Below are 24,480 nucleotides of genomic sequence, written 5' to 3'. Positions count from 1 at the left end.
GCCCACATCAGCCAGGCAAAACAGTCTGGAGAGGCCAGGTGGTGCCATGGAGTGAAGTTGAGTCCTGAAGAATGAGAATGCACCAGCCAGGGAAATGCCCAGGAGTATTCCAATGGGAGTAAAGTGATGCAAGACGGATCAGGGGTGGACCTGTGTGGTGCAGTTATACACCTGAAGGCAGATGGACAGCAGAGGGAAGAGATGAGTTTGGAGATACAAAGGTCTATCTTATAATAGCCACTTGGTCACAGAGGCGCTTGATGCAGTCCATAAATCACTAGCTGAAGGCCAGTGACAAAAGGGCACGTAAGCAAGGACATACTAAGATATGTTAGGGGGACCCCCCTAACAATATTTCAGTGCTTTCACTGCTGCAGCCTGAGTTTGATCCCTGACCGGGGAGCTAACCCACATGGTGCAGCTGACCTTTCCTGTCTCACCGGCTGCTCCCCTCAGTAGACTGCCTGTTCTGCTTCCCACTCTTTCTGGTGAATCTTCTCACCCCTTTCACCTTTGGCATACACCCAGTTCTTCTATGCAAACAAAAAAAAAACAAGGATATGTTAGGAAGTTTTGCTTTGATATTGAGGATAACTTACTACAAAACAGCTAGAGACAGGTAGCATTGGGGCCAACTCCGCTGAAGGGTTTTAGACAGGGAAGCAACATGATGAGGTTTGAATTTCATTTTTTCTTTAGGAAGATATTTTGGAGAAAGTATTTTGCAGCAGGAAACAAATATACGATTCTAGGTAGCAAAAAGGATGGGAGGGAGCAGAGAGGATGGACACTCATTTCTTCTAGATGCAAGGCCTTGATCTAGGCTATTGTGAGAGGTGATGGGCGGCCTCTCAGGTCCATGGACTCTGAGGCCTACATTCTACACCTGCTGACAAATGACAGGTGCAGGAAAGGTCAAGGATTACTCACCTGCTTGCTAATATATTTGGGGGTTACAAGTGGGAATTCTGACTGAGCAGGATTATTTTTTTTTTCACTTTAAAAATCCATACAAATCTAAACTTCCCCAAATGTATTTATTTTCCTTAAGGTTATTATACTTGGATCAATAAAATTGGGCAAACCAATGAGAACAAGAGAAGACCACCGGACTAAAAAAGCTGTCTAAAATTGAATTGGTTTAGACATTGCTGATACAAAAAGAAAATCTACTTCTTAGTAATAACCACCAAAAAAGATTGACTATCATTGCATATTTTCTATGCACACAAGCATGCACACACATAATTACACGTGAATACTCACGTTCAATGTTTTTCTTCAAACACAAAAAGATATTCTTTGGGTGCTATCCTACACCTTGTTTTTTCTGAAATGAGTTTTTTATGAGTGTCTTTTAAAGTACAAATGGTTTACCTTATTAATAGCTTTCAAGTTATTCTATGAGTTTTCATATTTTACTTATGTTGTAATTTTATCTAGCTAGTCTCTTTGTACTATCACAAACAATGTCACAATGTGTATTCTTGAACTGATGTTGCTGTGCCCTTGTGGAAATGCATCAAACAGAATATTATGGTTAGAAATTGAATCATAGAGCCAAGATAGGTATATAATTAAAAAATTGAAAAGTAGTAATAAATTTTGTTTCCAAAATGTTGTATCAACTTGTACTCCAATCAAAAGGACATGGGGAGTACATTTCCTTACACCTTTGCCAAAACCGCGTTTCAAACTTCTAAGTCATGGCCAATCTGACATAGGAGAAATAGTAGTTTAAACTGCATTCCTTTAAATAAACTTGAGTATCTTTTCATAAATGTATCACCAATTTTTATTGCCTCTTCTATGAATTACTTCTTGATGTTCTCATGCTTTACGTCTAATGGATGGTGCTTTTATAATCAATTTTTCATGAAATCTTTATATAAGCGAAATTACTGGCTTTACTGTTTACAATTCTGGTTCACTGGAGCAAGTGACTGAGCCTCAGTTTACATATGTGTAAGGATTAAATGAGATCATGAATGTGAAAAATGGTAAAGCACTGTAAAGACATAATTCTTACATTTTATGTATTTTTTTTAAGATTTTATTTATTTATTTTTGTGTAGAAGAACTGGAGTATAGGCTAGAGGATTCACCAGAGACAGAGCAGGGAGCAGAACAGGCGAGAAAGGAGAGCTCTGCTGCTCCATGTTTGTTAGCTCCCTGGCCAGGGACTGAACTCAGGCCATGGTGGTGGAAGCACTGAGACATCATCCCTAGGCCACCAGGGAGGCCCATTTTAGATTTCTTCACTGGAATTTTTAAAATCATTGCATACCCATAATCTGGTGAGAGAGCAGGACTGAGAGAGTTAAGAGTTTACTGTCATGAGGTTGACACTTTAAAAAGAGCCTGGGTTGTGCTTTGTAAGTTAAATGTCAGGCATGGTCAACTGACACAGAGTGGCCCCCTAGTCAGTGTCTGAGCCACGTGGGCTCAGCTTTCAGGATTTCCAGTTGAATGTACTTAGTACTAAGCCAAGACAAGTTATAATAACTCTTAAAAAATGACTCACTGTGGATGAGGTCACATATTAGGTGAAATAACAACTTGAGGTTAGAGGGACCACAGACTGGGAGGCTCAGCAAGGTCTTGCTGCATTGAGCCGACCTGCAGTGTAACAGCCACAAAAACTGAGATGGGGCTCAAAGACTGGTGATGCAACACTTACAGTCAGCTCTGGTCAGAACCTGATTCACTCTGGTCTATAGAATACAAGAGAGAGCTTGAGAAAACAACCGAAAAGAATGCTGGCAAGATTCAGAGGAAATGAAGAAAAGGTGTGGAAGTCAGGGGTAGTGCAGCAGGGTTATAGAAACTGGAATCATTCATCCAGTGCGTGATTATTTACTCCACAGTTGCCCCTTTGGAGCTTATGCATATGGCTCCGCAGTCATGATCTCATTTTTGTTCAATTCGGTCATGAAGCAGTTATTGAGTGCTCATTATAGGATGCAAGCAGGAAGAAGATAGCTCTCCTTTTAGGGAGAGTTTATGGCTAACGGGGTACTTGAGAAATAAACAGGTAACTTAAATTCAATCTTTTAAGTGATATGATAGGGATAATGGAGAAAATGTCATCATAACACATTGCAGGGGAATGTGTTTACCTAGTCCCAGAAGTAAGAGACAACTCCCTGTTTTGAAAGTGTATGTTTGTGCAAGCACTTGTGAGCACATACATGTGCATGTGGGTGGCTGTAGGCTCTTCATTGCTAGTCTGAGGAGTAGATGCCTTTTTTTTTTTATTGTCTAATCTAGATGGTTTTTTAATAATTTTTAAAAAATCTTTTACATGATTGTTCATTTTTAAACAATATTTGCTTTCCCCATAGATGTTGGCCCCATAGAGTTTCCTTCACCGATGCACCCGTGCACCATCACCTCAGTCCCCTGTGCTCCTCCCTCCCTCCCTCTGATCCCTCTCCCTCCTCCTCCCCTGCAGGATGTCTCTGGTTTATAATTGTCTGTTTTTGCTTTGTTGTTTTGTATTTTTTTTTTTTACACTAATGTCTTATTTGGTCCTCTATATTCCTCCCATAAGTGAAACCATCCGATATTTTTTCTTTTTCCTCCTGGCTTATTTCATTGAGCATAATTCCTTCTAGCTTCATCCACGTTGCTGCGGATGACATGCATTTATCTTTTTTGGTTGCTGAATAGTATTCCATTGTGTATATATACCACATCTTCTTGATCCAGTCATCTATTTTTGGGCATTTGGGTTGTTTCCAGGTATTAGCTAGTGTATATAGTGCTGCAATAAACACAGGGGTATAGGTGGAAGGTGCTTTATCTTGAGGAAACTATAAAGTCACTGAAGCACTGTGAACGAACTTACCATATGAATGAAGTTGGGTATAAAGAAAACAAAAGTATTACAGAATTTGGTGGGTGAGTTGGTAGGACAGAGTGAATGGAAGGCAGAAGTCTGGGACAGCTCCCAGCCCCTGTTTAGGGAAACCAGGTGGAGTCACTCACTGAACAGGAACACAGGGAAAACAGGTTTAAAAAGGAAGATTGTGGGTTCAGTTTTGAAAGTCTTGAAGTTGTGAGTATATAAGCCTATTTATGAATACCGTCTGGTAAGCTGATAGATATATATCCTGGAGCTCTGAGAGAGATCTTGGCTGCAGATATTGGCCAGCGTTTTCAGCACATAGATGAAATTTGTAGTCATGGGAGCAGATGAAATCACTCAGGAGAGTGTAGAGTGAGAACGGAAAAAAAGGAGTAGGGCAGAACTCAGAAAAGCACTGAATTTAAGAAAGGAAGAAAGGAAGGGAAATCTATTAAAAATAGTGGGAGGTTATGAGTAGGAAAGTGGGGGAAAGTATAGAGTATATTGTGTCAAAAATGCAAAATGTAGAAAATGTTCCAAGGAGATAGTATTGGCAGCTTTAAATGCTGCAAAGGGCTCAAGAAAGATAAGACCCAAAGCCCTCAGTGTATTTAACAACAAGGAGGCTGGTGGTAACGTTGAGGAGTGCAGTGTAGGTGCAAATGGGGCAGAACTGGATTGCAGGGAGCTGAGTCGTGAGTAGGAGCTGAGAAAACTAAGTTTTTTGTGTGTGTGTGTGTGTGTGAGAGAGAGAGAGAGAGAGAGAGAGAGAGAGAGAGAGAGAGAGAGAGAGAGACAGCACACACCCATGCACATACATGCACACTTAGTTCCAGGCAGTCTTTTCATATATATGGTTTCATGTACCCACCCTCACAGCCAAGATACATAAGTGTTCATCATAAGTCTCCCTCCAGTTGCTCTTTTATAATCATATCCACTCCCACTCACCCTTAACCCCTAACTCCTCCCCTCACTGAATAACCACTTATGTGTCCTCCATTTCTATAAGACCATTTCAAGAATGCTATCTAAATGGAATGATACAATATGCAACCATTTGGGATTGGTTTTTTCCATTCAGTAATGTTTCTTGTGATTCATTCAAGTCATAACGTGTATCACTAATGTTCCTTTCTATTGCTGTATTGTATTCCAGGGTAAGAATATGCCATTTTTAAACTATTCCTTTGGGGATGAACATCTGGGTTGTTTTCAGTTTGGATTTCTTGTGAATAAAGCTATTCTAAACAGATTTTTCATAAACATATGTTTATTTCTCTGAAATAAATACCCAGGAATCACTTGTTGGTTATATGGCAGTTACATGTTTAATTTTCAAAGAAACTCCCAAACTGTCTTTTTTTCTAGGATGGTCCTACCATTTTACATAATCATCAGCAAAGTAGAAACAATCTAGTTTCTCTATATCTTTTTCAGTACTGATGTTCAGCATCATTAGCCATTAGGAAAGGGAAATTAAATGAGATACAATGAGATATCACTATATCTATCAGAACAGCTAAAATACAAAATAATAACAACACCATCAAGAAATCTGTTAGAAAACATGTCAGCATATTGGCATATTGATGGCACTTAAAACTTGGAAGGAAATTAATATAACTACAAAGTGAATTGAGGGAGAAAAGTAGCTTAGAAAAAGTAGACAATTTAGGTGTCAGGGGTGAGGTAACAAGACAGCAAATAAAAGCGAGAAGCAGGTAAATAGAAAATTAGAAGGTTGGAGATAGCAAAGAAGCTGTGAGGTGAGCTTTCAAAGGATGAAATGACCATCCCCCTGCAGGGTATCATGTCAAAGTAACCTTGACATTGACCTGTAGTTTTAGCAACATGGAAGCCACAAGTCACACATCCTAAGCCCAGGGCAGTTGAGATGTGAGTGGTAAGGAGAGGGTAGGTGGAAGGAAAACCAGAGTAGTAGGTAAGAAAATGGAGGCAGCATATGTAATAAGCAACTTTCTAGATTCTGACTGAGAGGAGAGAAAGCAGTAATTAGAAAGTGCTATGTAGTCAATACAGGAAAAATAAAGGTTATGTGAGAACATGACCTGATGCTGATGAGAAGAATTCCATCAAGAGGGAAAAAAGACTGAGATGATGCAGGATACAGATGTCCTATGGTGCTAGGGCCCTGAGAAGTTCAGGATGTTGGGTTACGCACAAATGTGCAAGCCAAGAGACACGTGATAACCTGGTGGGTTCTTCAGCTATTTTAACAGAGGGATGGGCACAACTTTGATGGCGAAATCTAAGGGACTGTTGCTTCATGATTCTCATTTACACTATGAAGAATGAGGTAGCCATCCCTTGGGAAGGAGGGAGCAAGATGGTGAGGAATCAGAATAGAGTGGGGAATGCATGTAACAGTTGAGAGCAGAGTTTAATAGTTGTTGAGTGAGGTCAGGGTTGGTGACAATTTTCAAGGTTAGTTACAACTTATGATATTAACACACCTAGATAGGCAACATGCCAGGCTGAGTGCTTTTCTCCAGAAACAATTGGCTTCTTGGGTGAGCAAAAGATAAGTAGTAGGTTTCATATGATTTTACTACTTCCAGGGGAGTATAATGGGAGAAAAAAGTTGAGGAAAGACATTAGAAAAAAACTCTTGCTACCTTTATGATATATGGTATATTTGTAATCTATTAGAGAAGGTATGGCATAGTAAATGCCTTCAGGGTGAGTCTCGGTAATAATAGATAGCATTTATAAAACAGGTATTAGGAGGCAGGCACTGTATTTATAACTTAACCCACATGAACTCATTTAATCTACTCCATAGTCCAACATGGCCAAGAACTATCAACCTCCTTACTTTAGAGAATGGAAAGACCTCGACCCCTGTAACAAAGAAGAAAGGACAGTGTCTGTGTTCAAATCAATGACTCTTTGATTCAGTTTGAATTCTGTATACTGCCTTACAGTCTTCAGGCACATGGAAACTGAGCTAAGGATGATCCTGAATGTCATGAGAAACTGTGTTTGCTTTTTTGCAACTTGAATTATTTTCTGATGTGAATTTATAATTACAGATGAAATCAAGTACCCTTTAATTTCAAGAGGCATTGACTGGTGTTACCATGTTATTCCCAGGGCACAAGAAAATTACCATGCCACTCTTTCAAGAAGATAGGGTACACAATGTGGGCTATTGGTGGGAGAGTTAGGGGATTCATTTAAAGACAGATGCTATTTCCATGTTCAGCTTTCACATAGGAAATAATGCTACAGCTCATTTTCTCCACTCCCCACCCCTTGACAAAACCCCATCCACCACATCGCTGAATAGTGATCAGCCAGTTTCTGTCCCTTTCCTATTAATGGCAGGAGACTGCTATTTCAGAGTGTCTGCAACTTTGGGTATCTCTCCAGTGCTGACCTTCCTTTTTTTGTAGCACACATTGCTAAGGGCTGAAAATATCCCATGAATGGCACTAGCCACTGAATAAGAACTTTTACTTGATACTCACAAAACCTTTATAAATATTTTATAGACAATTTACATAATTGTGAAGACCAGAAACCCTGCTTACTTCTCACAGGAGGGTCTACACACAATGAATACACACAGAACCAGCCTACCTGCCCTTTCACCCAAAAGCTCTCCAGTACTGCCCAGAAGGGACTTTAAGCTTCCAGATTCATTCTTTAAATGCAAGTTGAAAAGCAGATTTCCCAATCTTCTTTGGAAGAGTGACTCCATTGCTTAACAGCTTAATGTGTCTCTTCCATTACTGGAATTGGCTGTCCAGAACTGGGATTACTGGAAAGAACCGTTTTTATTGGGACACTTAATCAAATATGCACATTTTCTTTGAAAGGGGCTGTGGGCTCCAGTTGATAAGGGAGATGGATACGAAACAGAATGATGTGAGAAGGCTTGGGGGCAGTACTGAAGCAAGGTATGTGTGGGGTGATGGGGGTGAGCTTAGGGGGATGGTTGAGGACAAGTTCTTTTCAATAGAAGCACTGAACTTTTACTAGAAGTCCAGACTAAGCATAAGCTTGGGCCAAAGAGCCTGGCGAGAGAATAGAAGCCCTGAGCTTAAGTTCCTTACTGACTCTCTAGCAGATTCATTTCAGAATATCACCCTCTTCACAAAGTCTCGTTTTGCTTACTTGTGTTTATGGATTGGTCCTGCTGGGAACCCTTTAAAAGACTGCATTTGGTTCATCAATTCTGGTCATCAGAGACTACCCATTCTTACATGTTACTGCAGATTCATTTTGGGTAGAAAGATAGCAATGTTTCAAAGAAATGCTGTTTTCTAACGGCTCCTAGAAAACCAAAGAATTACTTTCATATATACATGTTTGAATTTGAATAATACATCTGACAAGGCTATGCAAGTTAAAATTCCTCCCCACACCATCTACAAATTTATTACAAATACAGTAAATTCTGCTAGAAATCAAGGAAATCATAGTACGTTGACTTACAGATGCTCTAGTCTAAATGACAATGTTCCGACCCACACGTCTTGCATTCAAATTCTCTGACCATTTCTGTGTTCGTGGGAAACTCACTGTAGCTCTGAGTCTTGAGTTCCATATATATATATATATATATATATATATATATATATATATATATATATATATATGCACCAAACTCAAAATTAGGTTGGAAATGTTTTATAAACACATAATTATAATAATATACAAGAGTAAGTAGCTATTATTGCTTTTTAATTAAACAATGAATATTGCCTATACCCAGGACAATGCTAAAGGTGCAAAGATAGAAGTAAGTTACCCCTAGATGGAGATAAAACATATATTTTAGGTTAGAAAGTGATGAATGTCAATAGATATCATTTTGTTTCTGCTTAAAACAGATTGAAGAGAACAATGCCTGATAGGGAATCTTACTTTATTCCACCAGAACTGGAAAAGAGGTTGTAAAATTTCCCTTTGAATTTAAAACATGTAACATAACTCAGAATAAAGTTTGTTGCTGCTGTTGCTATTTGTCATTTAAATTCTGCATGTTCCATTAGGTCAATTTCTTTTTTTAAAGCAATGGAAATTCTAAGCATTACACTAGAAGAATAAGATTGACATGTTGGATGAGTCCAGTAGAAAGCGGTCAGGATGGTGAGAGGCCTTGATATCAGGGCAGACAACACATGGATGGAGAACTAGAAGTTAGCCAACTAAGAGAAAATGTATATGGTTCTGAAAATTCTCTTCAAATAGCTAAAAGGATTTCAAGAGTAAGATGTATTAGTGGACCAATAAGTAGATGTTGTAAGGAAAGAAACTTCTGAACAAAATAAAAATATTATAACCTTCAGAGAACCCAACAAAGGCAAAAGTTGCCTAGAGAGCTAGTAAATTTCCCATCAGTAGAATTATGCTTATTTGAAAAAAAATAAATGGTAAATCCATTGCAAAATAATTTTGCAAAATCCGTTGCAAAACGAGTCCTTTTGAAAAGTGAGTCAGCACTCCTCTCTGTTTGTTTCTTTTCTAAATTGTTACTTGGCTCACTGGCACAAAATGAAAGTAGATCTCCATATTCCAAGACCCACCCGTAGAAAGAGAATCAAATGGCATACTTGCTGTGTTTGAAAGGAACTTTTATGTACTACTCAGTGAGCCTCTGCCATCATCAGGTCTCTGTGCTCCAGCCCACATTAATTCACATCCCATCCTGATTTTCTGCGGTCATTGTACTAAATGAAATAGTTCATTGTCCACAAAGTCTGCTTTACAATCCAGTTTTACTCATCAAGAAAATGTGTCAGCAATAAGCACTTTCTCCAACATCCCTATCTCTTGAGGACATTCTCATCAGGTACTTTTTCAGAAGGGGAGGTGGCGAATTACTTCAAACTGCATGAATTTCTATAAGTGCAATAACATTCTTCAGTTTTTAAAGGGCATCTTTTTTTTTTTATTTTAAAGTTGTCATTTGAATTCAAACTCTTTGGAAAACATGCATAATAATCTTAATGATCCCATTGAGTAGTTTAAATTCAAATTGTGGAGCATTTGAAATACCATGCTGGCAGCACTTTCCATAAATTACCTTCAAATTCAATACATCTCTACACACACACACACACACACACACACACACACACACAACTACCTTACTCAAAAATCTTTACAGTTCTTTCTTTGTCCATTTAAATTGTTATTTGTTTGATAAATTATTGTTGTAGTATTTGCTTATAAATTTCCATATTTTTCAAGAAAATAATTTTGTAGAAGGTGTAAGTTTTTATTTTCCTTCAGGGTAAAGCTGTGTTTTGTTGTAAGGTTCCTGGCTTTGGTGTGATCTGTGTTTGATGGACTCATGGGTGTGTGTCTTGGAGTTTGCTAAATAAGGTTTGATTTTCTCATTTACCTTGCAATTCACTCTGCATAAAAGTATTTTTAGGAAATGGTCACGTCTGCTAGAAAGAGAATTCACTAGAATCTTCATAACAAACTCCTTTCTATGGCAGAATTGGACTAATTGTCTCTTAGGAATTTAATGATTAAAGTGAGTTCTTTTAGATATATGAGAGAAAAGATCTAATTTTCACTTTATTTTCAGTATCTTTGAAAATTAGTGCTTGTTCACAAAGCTTGCCATTAAGATTTCAGAAACCAGGACATGTATATAAATGTGCTGGGAAATATTCTATTTGTAAAATATGGGCCAAATAAAGCAATACATAATGCAGGCATTGTGCAGAGGAATTCTAAGCTTGTGTAATTCATAAATTTAATCACAACTTTGTATGAGGAAAATTTTCCCCATAATTTTGAAAATATGGGTGTTCTTTTTCACTGAGTAACACTGAAATCTGTACCCTTCCTGTGGAAGACAGTTAGAATGTTTGATACTACTTAAAACATCTATGAAATAGGAATAATTAGATACTTGGGGGTAATTAGATTTTTAAAAGACTGATTAAAGGATGTTTTGATGTTTTAACAACCTCCAGTGACAACTACAATTCACCAACTTAAGAGAACATTCAATACATTCAGTCAACTAAACTATAAATGCTGGGCATGAACTGGTTAAAAAAAGGATCATTACTCCACTGACTATTGCTAAGACTTAGGAGCTATCTTATAAAATTATTTATTCTCCTTAAAAACTGTTTCAAAGAGGCTAACTCATGTTTGTAATTTCAAGTCCATTCTACCCAAGGGCTAGCATAAAACCACTCTAGGATTGTGTAGGTCCAAGGGGAAAATCATTAGTACCTCACTGTCACCAAGTATTGACTGAATACAAGGCCTGGGCATTCAAGTATTGTCTGTGAGGCCTGGGCATGGGACTCAGAGGAGACAGAGACACAAGGGAGAAATCCCTTGTGTTGGGGAGAAAGGGCTGTGACCTGCTCAGGTAAATAGCTTCAAAGTGGAACCCATAGTCTTTAATGTCCCTACTATTCCCTCAATGACAGCTCAACATCTTTTGTTCACTGAACATTCTACATACTTGTCTGTTAGTGTGGTTACCTCTTTCAAATGGTCATTACTCAAGGATTGGGCACAGTCTTTTTCCAATGTTTTAAGTCCAATGCCCACTATAATGTTTGAAATTACAGAGGGTACTCAGTAAATAATCACTCAATGGCTAAGAAAGTTCACTTAGGGAGGCCGCTGAGATGCCGAGGTAAGGAAAGCAGACACAGACAGAAAAGAGATGTCAGAGCTCTGTTTCAGTTTCTTATTCTCATGGGCTATCTTCTCTGAGCCTCAGCTTTCTCCTATCTTAGCTAGAAAAAACACCTGCCTTGTGGGATTGTCCTGAACATCAAATAAACAATTATAAAAGTACTTTGGGCACATGTATTTAAGTATAAGGTATTATTATGCTAAGCGATTGGTACAGATGGTAAATGCTAAAAGATATATAATTAACATAGCTGGAAAACAGGTAGATTATTAAATGAAGTTGCCTAATACCATCCAACGGTAATTCAGGGAATTGGGAGTCAAGTTATTCTTTCTTGCAAGAGTCTAATCATTCTATTCTATGTGAAAGTAACAAATAACAAATAATAATCTGGTTGTTACATGATTTGGGAAATTCACAGGGCCCTTTTACCTTGAAATACTGCATTCTTAGTAATCAGTTTACTAAACTGCACAAAGAAGAGCTGACGTGAGAGAGAATCTTAAAAGTCCACTGCAGTTTCCATGGCATCAATCTTGATTTCCCTGCAAGTCTACCAGCAAAAATGGATTGTGAACAGACTAGACATAAAATAGCACTTCTTTCCTAGCTTTTAAGGATCTACCTTTCACAAAGGGAAGGACAGCATCAATATAACTTTTCCCTTGGCTTGTGTTTATCCTGATCTCATGGCAAAGGAAATTTGGCCTTGTCAAGAATCCCATGAAGATGCAATCAGGGGAAGGTGATGAATCCAAGAACTACCCATCATGTTGCAGAAAAACAAAACCTGTGACCCAGCAGATCTTTTTTAAACTCCTTCAGTAACAAACTATTGCAGAACAATATTCATACAAAATATGCTTAATAAATATTTACTTGCCAATAGGCTGGTTTCTTTTCTTTTGATCCCCAAAGTTATAAAAGAGTTCAACATAGAAAATGAATATTTAGAAATTGAAATTGTTCTTCTTTGTTCCCTCCTTTTCTGCTATCAAATCCTACTCCACTGCCAAGGCCTGGCTCAAATGCTGAGTCATCTGGGAGTCTCTCTTGATTCTGGTCTCTTCCTCCCAGCCTTTTCTCTGACTTCAGCCTGAATCCCAGATTGACTTTGCCTTGTGTTATATTTGTGTGCATGTCTGATGCTTCTCGTTCACCTAAGGGCTTTATGAGAAGATGGGCCGAACTTCAAGCAGCTCTGTGTCCCCCACAGCATTTAACACAGTCCTCTGTTCACAGAAGCTGCTCATTCAATGGCTCTTACAACCAGCAAATAGTTAACACTTCAGTTAAAAATATTTAAGAGATACATGTTGAAATGCTCACTTTGCCCAAGGCCAGGGAGGTGGTAATTCCTTCCATTTCCTGGATTCTCCTTTAGAAAAACTTAGAAACACATTTGAGCAAAATCTGACAGCACATTTTCACAAAAACAACCTTCTTCATTTTATTTTCCTTTGAACTTAATTAATAGGAATGCTGAACCGGCCACCTCTTAATTACCTTGGCAGGTTGGTGAGGGTTATTGATCTGTGCATGAGGAGTTAATTCCAAAAGAGACTTTGACAAAAAACACTTTATGGGAGAACACATCGTTATTCCAGCAGCTTTGCTGGAATGACCTGCAGACACGACCCAGCCAGACTCAGGACAGTTTGGCTTCCTGCCACTAGTGCCAATTTCCTAATGATCTAATAGGAATGTGAAACAACCCTCTAAAGAAACAAGTCTTTCTCTTTTCTCTAGTCTTAAAAATGAGGTAAGATCTAGAGGGTAAAAGTGTATCCTGAAATTTAAATGCAGCAAGACTTTATAATGCTTTTAAACATTAATAGGGCCCTACTGAGTGTCTAGTAAAATTCTTTAAAGGCAGCAGAATTCTCAATAAACACCTGTTAAATGCCTAAGTATGTAGCATCTACACCTAGGAATATAGGATATTGTGATCAACACTCCATCAGCTGTGCCAATAACATATCCATCGACTTAAGGCCAAAAGTTGTAATTCAATGCTATAGACTGAAATGTGCCCCTCTCAAGTTCACGTAGAATCCCTGATTTATAATGTGATAGTATTTTCAGATGAGACTTTGGGAGGTAATTAGGTTTATCTGAGGTTAAGAGGGTGATGGGATAAGGACTCCTATAAAAGGAGACCAGAGAGCTTCTCCTTCTGCCCCCTCCTCCCTTTCCTGCCTTGTGAGGGTACAGTAAGAAGGCAAGAGAGAGCTCTCACCAGAAATGCACCATGTTGACCCCTCAATCTTGGACTTCCAGCCTCCAGAATTGTGAGAAATAAATTTCTGTTGTTAAAATCACCCAGTCCATGGTATTTTGATGTGGTAGTCCTTACTGGCTAATACATTCATTAAAAATAAATACCCAGGTTAAGAGGTATAATTCTGGGCATCACTTTGGGAAATGTGGAGTAAACAGAGAAAAGATATAAAGAACAACAGAATAAGGGGGAAAGGATGTCCTGAACAAACTCCACAAATAGGTTTTATGGACCCCACCCCCACTCCAGACCAAAGAGATCCAAGACACCAAAAACTACAAATCCCATAATGTCATCATCACCGAAGGGAGGATTTCTGGGACCTGAGGGTGGAGTTATGCAGCCAGGTTTGGTATATAACCAGACATATGGGCCTTGGGCGGGGAGGGGGGGGGGCTGGATCTTGGTTTTTCGCTGGTTCTCAGCATGCTATTGGGGTTCCAGCTCAGCGAAATGGTACGACACATTCACAAATTTATCTGCCTCGCTTTCTACCAGAGTTATTCATTTCTTCATTTTCCTTTCTTTTGTAAATAAACCCTTTATTAGCCTTTTTGTGTGTGCCTGCGGCTCAGTATTAATTATAAGTCCCTTTGACGCAGTCAGGCGACCCATTTCATATTAGCGTTGCCCTGAAATAGCTCCTGGGAGCTGAAAGTTTGAATACATGAGGTGAGATGGTCTTCTAATATAAGGTTGAAGCAGTGAAGGGTTAAAATAAAGGGAAGGATGAAAACAATGGTGTCCATAAATAGGGACGCAGGAGGAAGTGCTTGTCTATGAGTGGAAGGGCATAAGGAACAAGTCTCAAAACAGTGCTAACGAAACTGGGACCTGAGGGCTGTAAAGGAGATTTGCTGATTTTAAAAAAGTCCTATCTGATGACAGGCCATCTGTTAGTTTGAATTTATTTAAGAGAAAGGTAGAGGCTAAGATTCAGCATGCAGGTCAAAGTTGTGCTCTAATCCTACACTAATTCCTCCCTTTCCAGGGCTCTTGAATTTCTAAGCCTTGATTCTGATAATTTGTAAAAATGAATAGCAACAGTTTCCACTGGCCCATCAGGATTGAAAAAAAAAAAAAATGAATGTTGGCTTTAGGAGAAAATATTATTTCCCATAGGATACATGCTCCAGGCCTCTGTCTCCCTGAGGACTTGCTGGTTGAATTCCCCACATGTCCCTGCTTCCTCCCTGCTGAGCTTTCTTCTGAGGTCCCAGCACACTTAGAACTACTTATCTCATGGAAAGACTTCTTGATATGTTATGCTTTATTATAGGGTTCAGAGTCTTTGCTAAAGTAGACTATGAAACTACAAAATTTCACCTTTTTTTAATGGCACATTTTATCAGGTTTTATTTTAACTAAGTTATCTCAATGCCTTTATTAATATAAATTGGCTCAAATATCCTTTGGCACTATGAAAGAGTCCATAAAGGAAAAATAACTTGTATGTGGGAGATGTTTACTCTCCTTTCCAAAAATAGTTGATGTAATTCTAAATCTCATTCTATGTGTCTATTTGTGATTGTTCAGGTTGCTTGGAGGGCTCACTGCCTCTGTCCAGTTGTATCATCCCAAGCAAATCTTTTCTCCTCTCTTAACATCCTACTTTCCCAAACTGTAAATGTGAGAGACTGAATTATTAAATCCTCTTTACGCACCAAAAGGAAACCAATATTTTTTGAAGGCCTCCAACACCTCAAACCCTTGTTACTATGAAGTGGTCAAAAGGAGCAGTTGTCTTGCAATGATGTCAGTCTGGGCTGCAGGGAGGTGAGCAAAGAGCTCCAGGAAGCAGATTTTTATTTATTTAATTTTAGTAAGCCTGGCTGTGGGCGGGAATTACCATGTCCCATTCAAAGTCATCAGAACATCAGAGAACTTCCACTCAAACTCCCTGGCAATTTTCATCTGTGAGTCAGGTCTCTGTTTGACCTTGAGTGGGGTAGCTCTTATGATAATTCTATGGCTGGAAGCAAGGCAGCCGGCTTCACTCTCACATCTTTCCTGTCAATCTTTAATATTTACATTTTAGTAATGACTGCTTACAGGTTGCTTCTTCTGTGCACACATTCTCAAATCCAAGGTACACTAAAAGGGCAGAGTCAAAGACTCTGTGGAGACAGACACTGGGTCTCTCCAGGGCCTCTTACCCCTCAATATCAAAGCAGTATAGGCTCACCTATAATGACAAGAACTACAGAGAAAAAAAAGAAGAATCAAATGTGACTACACACGCACCACCTGCCACATACACACTCTAATGGTTTCAAATTAGTGTGGGAATGTGTCAAAGACTCAAATGCCTATAATACCAGTTATAGAGGGTTAAGTTCGGTGAGCGAAGGAGAAACAAAATCCATACATGTGCAGAAAAGGCCAAATCTATTTGGGGAAATTCCAGGAGAACTTTTTCAGGTTGGTTGATAGAGATTTTCAAAAGATGATGATAGGGAAAGGCACACAGCAGAGAAGCCTAACATCTCAACATCTATGACAGGAGACTCCAGTTTGGTCAAGTGTTGTAAAAAGAATGTATAGGAGAGATGGGAGATAAAAATGAAGTATTTGGGGAACATTTCTTCAATGAGCTGGTCTAGACGTGCAGATACACAGATCTCCATCTTGAATGTGCATGAGAATCCTCCTTACAGAGTCTTGTAAAGAAAGTGCAAGTTTTCTGCTTCTTTGTGCAGAAATCCTAGGGAGTGGTTCAGACCAGAACTTTACTTTTTTAATGAGGGCTTCAAAATGATTCTAAAGCAGGTGATCTCTGACACATTTGGGGAAACTAAGTTTCCAGTATCATGATTTGAAGCCACCCTAAGACTCTGAGAGCTCTCCACCCAGACGCCTGCAGGTAACATTCCAGAGACTGAAATGCTGACTAATAATTGTACTTTAGTGATTCAATTTAGGCACAAATTGCAGATTTTGTATGTATGTCCCTGGGACTTGGTCCTATGCAGTTATTTACTGCTCAATGCCTCCACACTTTGATTTTTGCTCAGCTCTGTCAGCCTCTCTGAACCCTCATTTAGCTACAGAGGTAATAAATACTACTTTCATTCTGTTGGTGGGGAAATTTAAACTAAAATAAATGAGGTAGATGCAGAATAGAAGCTGGTCAATTGGGTGTGAACTAAACCTGACTTTACTTTTTTTTTGAAGATTATTTGCTGCTTTCCACCAGGTCTCCCCCCAAAAATACTGAATATGTTACCGAAGAGGCTTCAGGTTTAAAGTTTATTTTTTTTATTTTTTTATAATAAATTTTATTTTTATATTCCCCATACAATTGCAACCCCCTTATTTTGACCCCAATCCCTCCCCTCCCGCCCCTTACCCCCCATAGAGTGTCTCTGGTTCATAGTTTTTTGTTGATTTTGATTTTCACTTTCTTATAGTTATTCATTTTCCTGGTCCCTTAAGTTTTCTAGATTCTCTCTCTCTCTCTCTCTCTCTCTCTCTCTCTCTTCTCTCCCCCCTTCTCTCTCTCTCACACACACATGTACACACACACACACACACTCCTCTCTACTCCAATCCTTTTTCTTTTAATTGGAAATATAAGGTTATAGACATTTTTCACTGCTGATGGTACAGAACAGTTCCGCCGAAGACCCTACTAACACAGATTCCTTGCTGTAGCTGGGTAATTATCATTCCTTTATCCTTCAGGAGATATAAGATAAATATAAAAGAAAAGAAGAAACAGACTCTTTTCCCTATTTTCCTTCCATCGCTTTATCTCTAAAGTAGGAAGTTTACTGAACCACTGCCAACAATTCACTCAGCCTAATGAAGTATATAAGTAATAGGATTAAATAATCTTAAACCATTATTACAGTGGCCTGATGCTGACATTCATCCAAACTTTGGCAAACACCGAGAGATGAGTTCATGCTTGATTTAAAAATAAACAAACTGGGGCAGTGGGAAGGCTCTAGCATAAAGTTTCGGAGGCATTTAACCTGGAAATCTGAGAAGCTCCATCTTGGTTGGGCTGGAGCAAACACTGTCCTATTTCTACACTCCAACCCAAATTTACAAAATCCAATATTTTCTAGGGATGTTTCCCTAGAGCTTGAAGCCACATATGGTCAAATCTATTCATGTCAGTCCCAAAGAAAGCAGTGCTTTGAAGGTTTGAAGTTCATCAGGGCTCAACATTTCTATTCCTGCCTCTGCCATTAATAAACCATATAACCTCAGGCAAATCAGTCAGCTTTCTTGGGCTACAAGCTTTCTCAGCTACAAAATGAAGTCACTGAATTTCTAAGGTTCTTCCAGGCCCTTAAAATGCATTTTAATTCTATGCAACAGAAAATAATAGAGCTGGGGACAGGAACCTTAGGAAGAGGTTCTATTCTGCTAAACCTTTCTCATTCTGGACAGTCTACTTTGCTGTCCTTACTATGGATGCTTGTTGCCTATAGGTATATGGTGAGCAGTACCCAAGATAAGCAAAGACTGGAACTATTTGGGAACAAAGGCAAAGTAAATACTATCGGCAAAGGACTGAGTACTAACTGTTCTTCCTCCCTGAAATCCAGGGTGATGACATGACTGTGTTAAAGTGAGAGGTGCTTTCCAAAGCAAAGCCCATCCTTGAATCATTTTGCTCAAGAATTAATAATCACCGTAAAATTTTCTAACATTTCTTCACTTAGATTATTTGTGCTTTGAAAGGTTTGCCTATGTATTTATTTTGCTGCTTCTATTTAAAAATATTTTTCCTGTCATTATTTTAAACCTAAATTTGTCATTTTTATTTTGTGAGCTTACTAAACTTTCCTTATTCTAATATGTCAGATTTTCTCGGATTTCTACTAGAAAAAAATGTCATCCATAAACTTTTATACATCTCAGTCTTATAATTTTGAGTGAAAAAGGTATGCACAATGCCATTTGTAAAATTAAGAAACACTATATATTTTTAAAGATATGTAACAGAACTATCAATATAAAGAAATTCATGGCTACCTCCTGTGTACAGAGGTTTTGGGAATGGGATTAGAGATTTCAAAGGAATTTCTAAATTAGATAATGAATGTATTGAATTTTGCATTTAAAGCAATTTCATACTTTATATCTTTATCTGTGTTAAAATAATTGCATAATAAATTGAAATATATATATCACAAAAATAAGATATCTATATAGACATTTTTGAATATAGATCTTATTCATATATATATGACTTTATTTTGTTTTTCAATTTCCAGTACAAAGTATAGAATGTTAAGAACAATAAAATAAAATGTCCATGATCCTGTGCATACCTATATCTAGGAAGAAGACTGGGCAAACTTTTATCCTTTTAAACTCTTTTCTATTTACTTTAGAGCTTGTTTTGTGCTACTGCAGTTATTTTTGTTTTTAAACAAGAAATGTCTGATAAATCCCATTAAATGCCCTTTTGGCAAGTAGGGAGATATCTTGTTTTGTTTTTCTTTCTGTTTTTTTTTTGATCAATATAATTAATAAACAGATTTCTAATATTGTCCTAACTTGCATGAAATAATCCAGGATATTTCATTATATGGTATTCAATTTGCTAACACTTCATTTAGGATTTCTGCATTCCTTTAGGTTAATTAGCATAAGGTCACAGGGACTGGGGAATTTAGGTTAATAATCAGGATCAGGCCAGTTTTATAAAGTAATCTGTGAAGTTTATCTTCTCTGGCCAGGCTATGAAACAACACAGGAATCATTTGTTCTTTAAAGACCTGAAAAATCCTTTCAGTGAAATTTCCTTTTATCTCAGGTAGTAGCTCTGCATTTCATCCATGTTTATGAGGTTATTCAAGTTGTCTTTCTCTGTATTTTAGATTTGCACAGAAAATAGTTTTATATAATAGAGTTTTATATAATAAAACTTTTCAGTACAATAATTTAAACTATCTTTTATATCGATGCTAAGAACTTCTTTTTTCATTCCTAATATTATGTAATTTTTCTTTCTCTTTTTTGAATATCTTTATTGGATGTTTCTTACATTATTCCTTTCAAAGAATCATCTCCAGAGCCTAAAATCTCTAGCAGTTTTCAATTTTTAAATAAGTGACCTTATTTTAAATGTTTCCTTCTTTGAGATCGATTTTGTTGTCCTTTGGTTTTAAAATTAAAATATTTGTGCTCTTTCAATGGAAGAAGATATTAACATTACTTGTGATTCTGCTTTGTCTGCATCTTATTTTCACTGTCATGCAGTGTTATCACTATCTTCTTAGTATTCTTTATCCATTAGTGTGTTGATTTGTTCACATTTTAGAGATTGCTTATTTTAATATGTTGCCATGTGCAATTCTGCCAGCTAAACTATATATAACTCTTACTTTTTCTATTAGACTTCAATGTTTTTCTAACTCTTCCATGGGATTTGGAAAGAATATATAATGTTCGGTCATATTAAGAAGATTAAGTCAATCTTATTAATCATAGTGTTCAAGACCAATAATTGGTTGTCAAAAAATGAAAGTATGTGTTAAAAGTTTTATAAAAAATATGATTTTACCATTTTCATCTCATATTTCCTTAATATTTGTATATTATATATTTCAATCTAATGGGATTTAATAAGGAAAGACTTAGGATTGTTCCTCAGAAACTGGGATATTTATCAAAAAATGTTCTTTGGCCTACTTGCTTGGTTTTGTACTGAATTATGCTTTTTCTGCTCTTACTATTGAAGTTAGCAGATAATCAATATTTTCTTCTGGTCTGATTTTGCTATTACATCTTTTCCTATCTCTATTTTTAACTGTTAGTTTTATTGGTTATTGTTTAATATTTTATGTGCTATGATTTCCCATGTATTTTATTTTGATTGATTTATCTGCTGAAACATTTCTTTGAATTACTTTTTTAGAAAGGATATGGAGGTGTTATACATTTTCTTTGAATGTCAATGAAATAGTTAAAAGAAAAATTATTTATGTAGAAGGCAAAGTTTTATATTCTATAAGTTACTAATTAAAATGGATACAATGCCATGATATGTAACCACATGCATATAGATAGATGCATGGTTATGTGCCTTGCATAGGATGTGTGTGTATATACACACACGCACACACATACACACACACACACATAAGTTTATTTGTAACAGGGTTGTCCCCAGATAAAGGGGAGGTTCAAGGTTTCCTGCCCCACTCAAAAGAGGGTGGAGATGAACAGCGGGAGAAGAAGCTGGAGAGGAGACTGAAGAAGAAAGGAAGCAAGAAGGAGCACAAGGAGACTTGGAGGAGGCACATGGAGCAGAGAGACTTGTCAAGAAACCATGTTTGCTTCTTGAACCTGGACTGGTTGAAAGAGATGTGGGTGAGAGATCCCAGGGGAAGGTTAACAATGGTAGCATTTGTCTTGATTTTTGATTTTGCTCTTTTCCTCTCAGACTTGCCCGACTGTTTCTAACCCTTATCTGTGGGTTCCCACCAGAAGGTATTTTAGAGTCATGGCAGACTTTTGGACCTCCGCGTTCCTGCTTTGGGACAACCTTGTTTAGCTGGGCATTTACCCAGGAGGGGATGGGTAACATCAGGTGCTGGATTTGCAAACTATATTCTTTGTCTTTTCTTTGTTGCACACTAATTGTAAGTTTCTTTCCAGGAACTCTCTTACACTTCTGGTAGGAATGCAAACAGGTCCAACCACTAAGGAAAGCTGTGTGGAGGTTCCTCAAATTACTAAAAATGGAGCTACCATATGACCCAGCAATTCTAGTCCTAGGAATCTACCCAAAGGACACAAAATCATTAATTCAAAAAGATACCTGCACCCCTATGTTTACTGCAGCACTATTTACAATAGGTAAGATATGGAAACAACCCAAATGTCCAAAAAAGATGACTGGATCAAGAAGATGTGGTACATACATACAATGGAATACTATTCAGCAATCAAAAAAGATAAACTCATGCCATTTGCAGCAACATGGATGGAGCTAGAAGGGATGATGCTCAGTGACATAAATCAGCAGGAAAAGGAAAAATACGGAATGGCTTCACTTGTATGAGGAATGTAGGGGAATCAAATAAGGGATCTGGAGAAAAGTAACAACAACAACAATAATAATAATACAAAACTAACTGGCAACTATGGATAAGAGACATTGTGAGGCAGAAGGGGAGGAAAAGGGATCAGTGTAGGGGAGAGAAGAGCACAAGGGACTATGGTGATGGTTCATGGGTGAACTAGTGGTGGTTATTTTATGGGGAATACACAATGATGTAAAAGATATAATAAAAAATATAAAAAAAAATTAAGTTCCTTTCCATTAAAGATCTTACATATTTTGTTTTGATGCAGCTGTTGGCAAGAACGTAATAGAGCAGGCAGGTTTAGGAGTTCTGGGATGCCCCTCACCTTGTCCTATAGCAAACTGAATAGAAAAGGAGCATGTGGTACACTGTAAGCTGTTATAATATTTAGGTGGGCCAATCATGAACCTTTTTCATATACCTTATAATTTTTCTGCAATGAGTATACAATATTTAGTAAGTTTTTTTAAAGAAGAATTACTACCGATAGAATATTCTGAGCTCAGTATTTCCCTAATGTCAAAAATAAGGCAAAAGCCATAGCTATAAAATTCAGAGTAAAAGTGACCCATATATTTTTGAATCCATATCATGAAGAAATGGTAATAGAAGAATAAATTAATTAGGCAAAAGGAAACAGTAATAACAAGTGGGATTTCTAGTGATTTTTTTTTGTATTTGTGGAAAGAGATAGACTTTGAAATCAAAGGCCAGGTTCAAGTGATGATTGTGACATTCAAGCTCTAGAAAACTGAGCAAGCTGACTTTGTCTAAAGTCAATTCTTTACTACTGAAATGAAGGCCATTACAATTGTACCTATTTCCTTAGAACATTAGAGGATAAAGTGAAATAAAAGAGCTCTGTAAAAGTTATAGCATTCAACAGTTGTTATTATGATGATTATTTTTAATCAGAAAAAATGTTTTTGCATTAAAACTTGATGTATTATTAGGCCTCCCCAGTGGCGCAGTGGGTTGAGCGCAGCACTATGAAGCTGTCTATAGCTTGTTGCAGCATGGGTTGGCTTCTCCCCGGCTGGCCAGGGAGATTCCCACATGGCGCGGCAGACCTCTCACTGCTTATCCGTGTATTTCAGTCAATCCGTCTGTTCTGCTCCCCACTCTGTCTCTGGTGAATCTGCTCACCCCTGCCCCCTTCACCTCTGGCTGGCACCCCAGTTCTGTATGCATAAATAAATAAATCTTTAAAAAAAACAAAAGAGGAAGGAAATTCATGTGGATTTTTCCAGTTTAGTTCAAACTCTCATTGCCTTTTCCAACACCCACATAAAGCAGAGGCCATAACTGCTTTTAAAACATTTTATTAGAAGAAATTGAACATATAAAAAGACAACTTTCCTGCAGAGGTAGAAAACCTACTTCTTAATGTAGGTTGAAATTTAGAGTGTTTTAACTGTAGTCATTTAGTGACACAAGAGAGCAAAAGGTCACTAGTCTGTTGGCCACTAATGCCTCAAATTCAGGAACCTTAAAGTGTTTAGTCTCCTGTGGAGTTGACCTCCTATTTCCTGAGGCCTTTAATCACTTGGACTTTAACTCTAATAAAAATGTCTGTTGCAACTTCCACTGTTGGAGAGTTAAGAGCTGGACTCAGTCCACTCTGAGTCACAGTCCTGGTTTTGGGGAAGATTCTTGACAGCCATTTTGTAAAACAGACATTACTGAGAATCTCTGATGTGCTGAATCTGCAGGACCAGACTCCTGGCAATGTGAAGAACACAGAAATTCTGTGAATCCATACTTACGGGCAAGCCTGTCTCCGTAATGGCAGAAGGACACTGCCGTGGGAGGCACTCTGGCTACCCTTCCCACTCCTATCAACATGAAAAACTGCAGTAAAGCATGAACCTCTTCTATGTCCTCATATTCCTCCTATGACATCTATTTATTTCAGTATTTCCATAGCAACTGCAGCTATGGAATTACCCCAAACTAAGAGAATTTCTAAATTCTATCAGTTGGTACTAAAAGAAAAAGCAATGACAATAAAGCTATTAATCAAATTAAGCCCCTATATTAGTAAATGATTTCATGATGTATAAAATATCACATTTGTTCATCCCTTCTCTTTGAAGACAGGGCAGATCTTATTAATTTCCTTTAAAAATGAGGATACTGGTCCTTGGAAATTAACTGAGTTACTCAAGGTCATACCAGGAGAGCAAGGACTAGAACCAATATATTCTATTTATGTCATTTTACACCCCAAGAAAGCTTAGCACTTCTCAATTTGAATCCGTTTGTAAATGCAAGTCCACAGAATTATCAAAACTAAGCTTTTTAAAAGATCTATCACCAAAGTAGAAAGGCATTTCGTTAATTTTGCTAATAATTACACAAACGCAAAATAATATTATGTAATCATGTATTGGTTCAAATAATCATAAATAACCCTCTTCCACAGTGGATAGGTTATAGTTTAACATATGATCTCATTATTACTGGGTGTTTAGTAAGCTGGAAAAATCTTAAGGAACTTAGCAAAAGTTCTCTAAATTGCCTAACAGTAAAATTGGTAATATAAGTTAAAAATATTATGCTGAGAAATTCAAAATGGAAAAATATAAAATTTTACTCATTTATATGCATGCTATTTTTTTAGACTAAATAAAAGTTTGGAAAA

The 24,480-nt window shown here is 37.5% G+C and overlaps 1 protein-coding gene across 4 annotated transcripts in view; it reads right to left on the bottom strand.

Annotated features, from left to right (window-relative positions):
• The window catches only part of LPP (LIM domain containing preferred translocation partner in lipoma), a 640,196-nt gene that overhangs the window by 90,063 nt on the left and 525,653 nt on the right, over positions 1-24,480 (bottom strand). Inside the window, exon 11 of one of the 4 annotated variants that reach the window (XM_054700434.1) lies at positions 427-533. The exons of the other annotated variants lie outside the window; for them this stretch is intronic. Coding sequence (XP_054556409.1) covers positions 453-533 — 81 coding nt within the window. The 3' untranslated portion in view covers positions 427-452. The remainder of the gene's footprint in view (positions 1-426; positions 534-24,480) is intronic. 4 annotated transcript variants of the gene reach the window in all.

This window comes from Talpa occidentalis, unplaced genomic scaffold, assembly GCF_014898055.3.
Source record: "Talpa occidentalis isolate TD23 unplaced genomic scaffold, MPIMG_talOcc4v2.1 talOcc4.4, whole genome shotgun sequence".
Classification (NCBI taxonomy): Eukaryota; Metazoa; Chordata; class Mammalia; order Eulipotyphla; family Talpidae; genus Talpa; species Talpa occidentalis.
The sequence above is the reverse complement of the archived record's forward strand: the minus strand, read 5'-3'. Positions and strand labels throughout refer to the sequence as shown.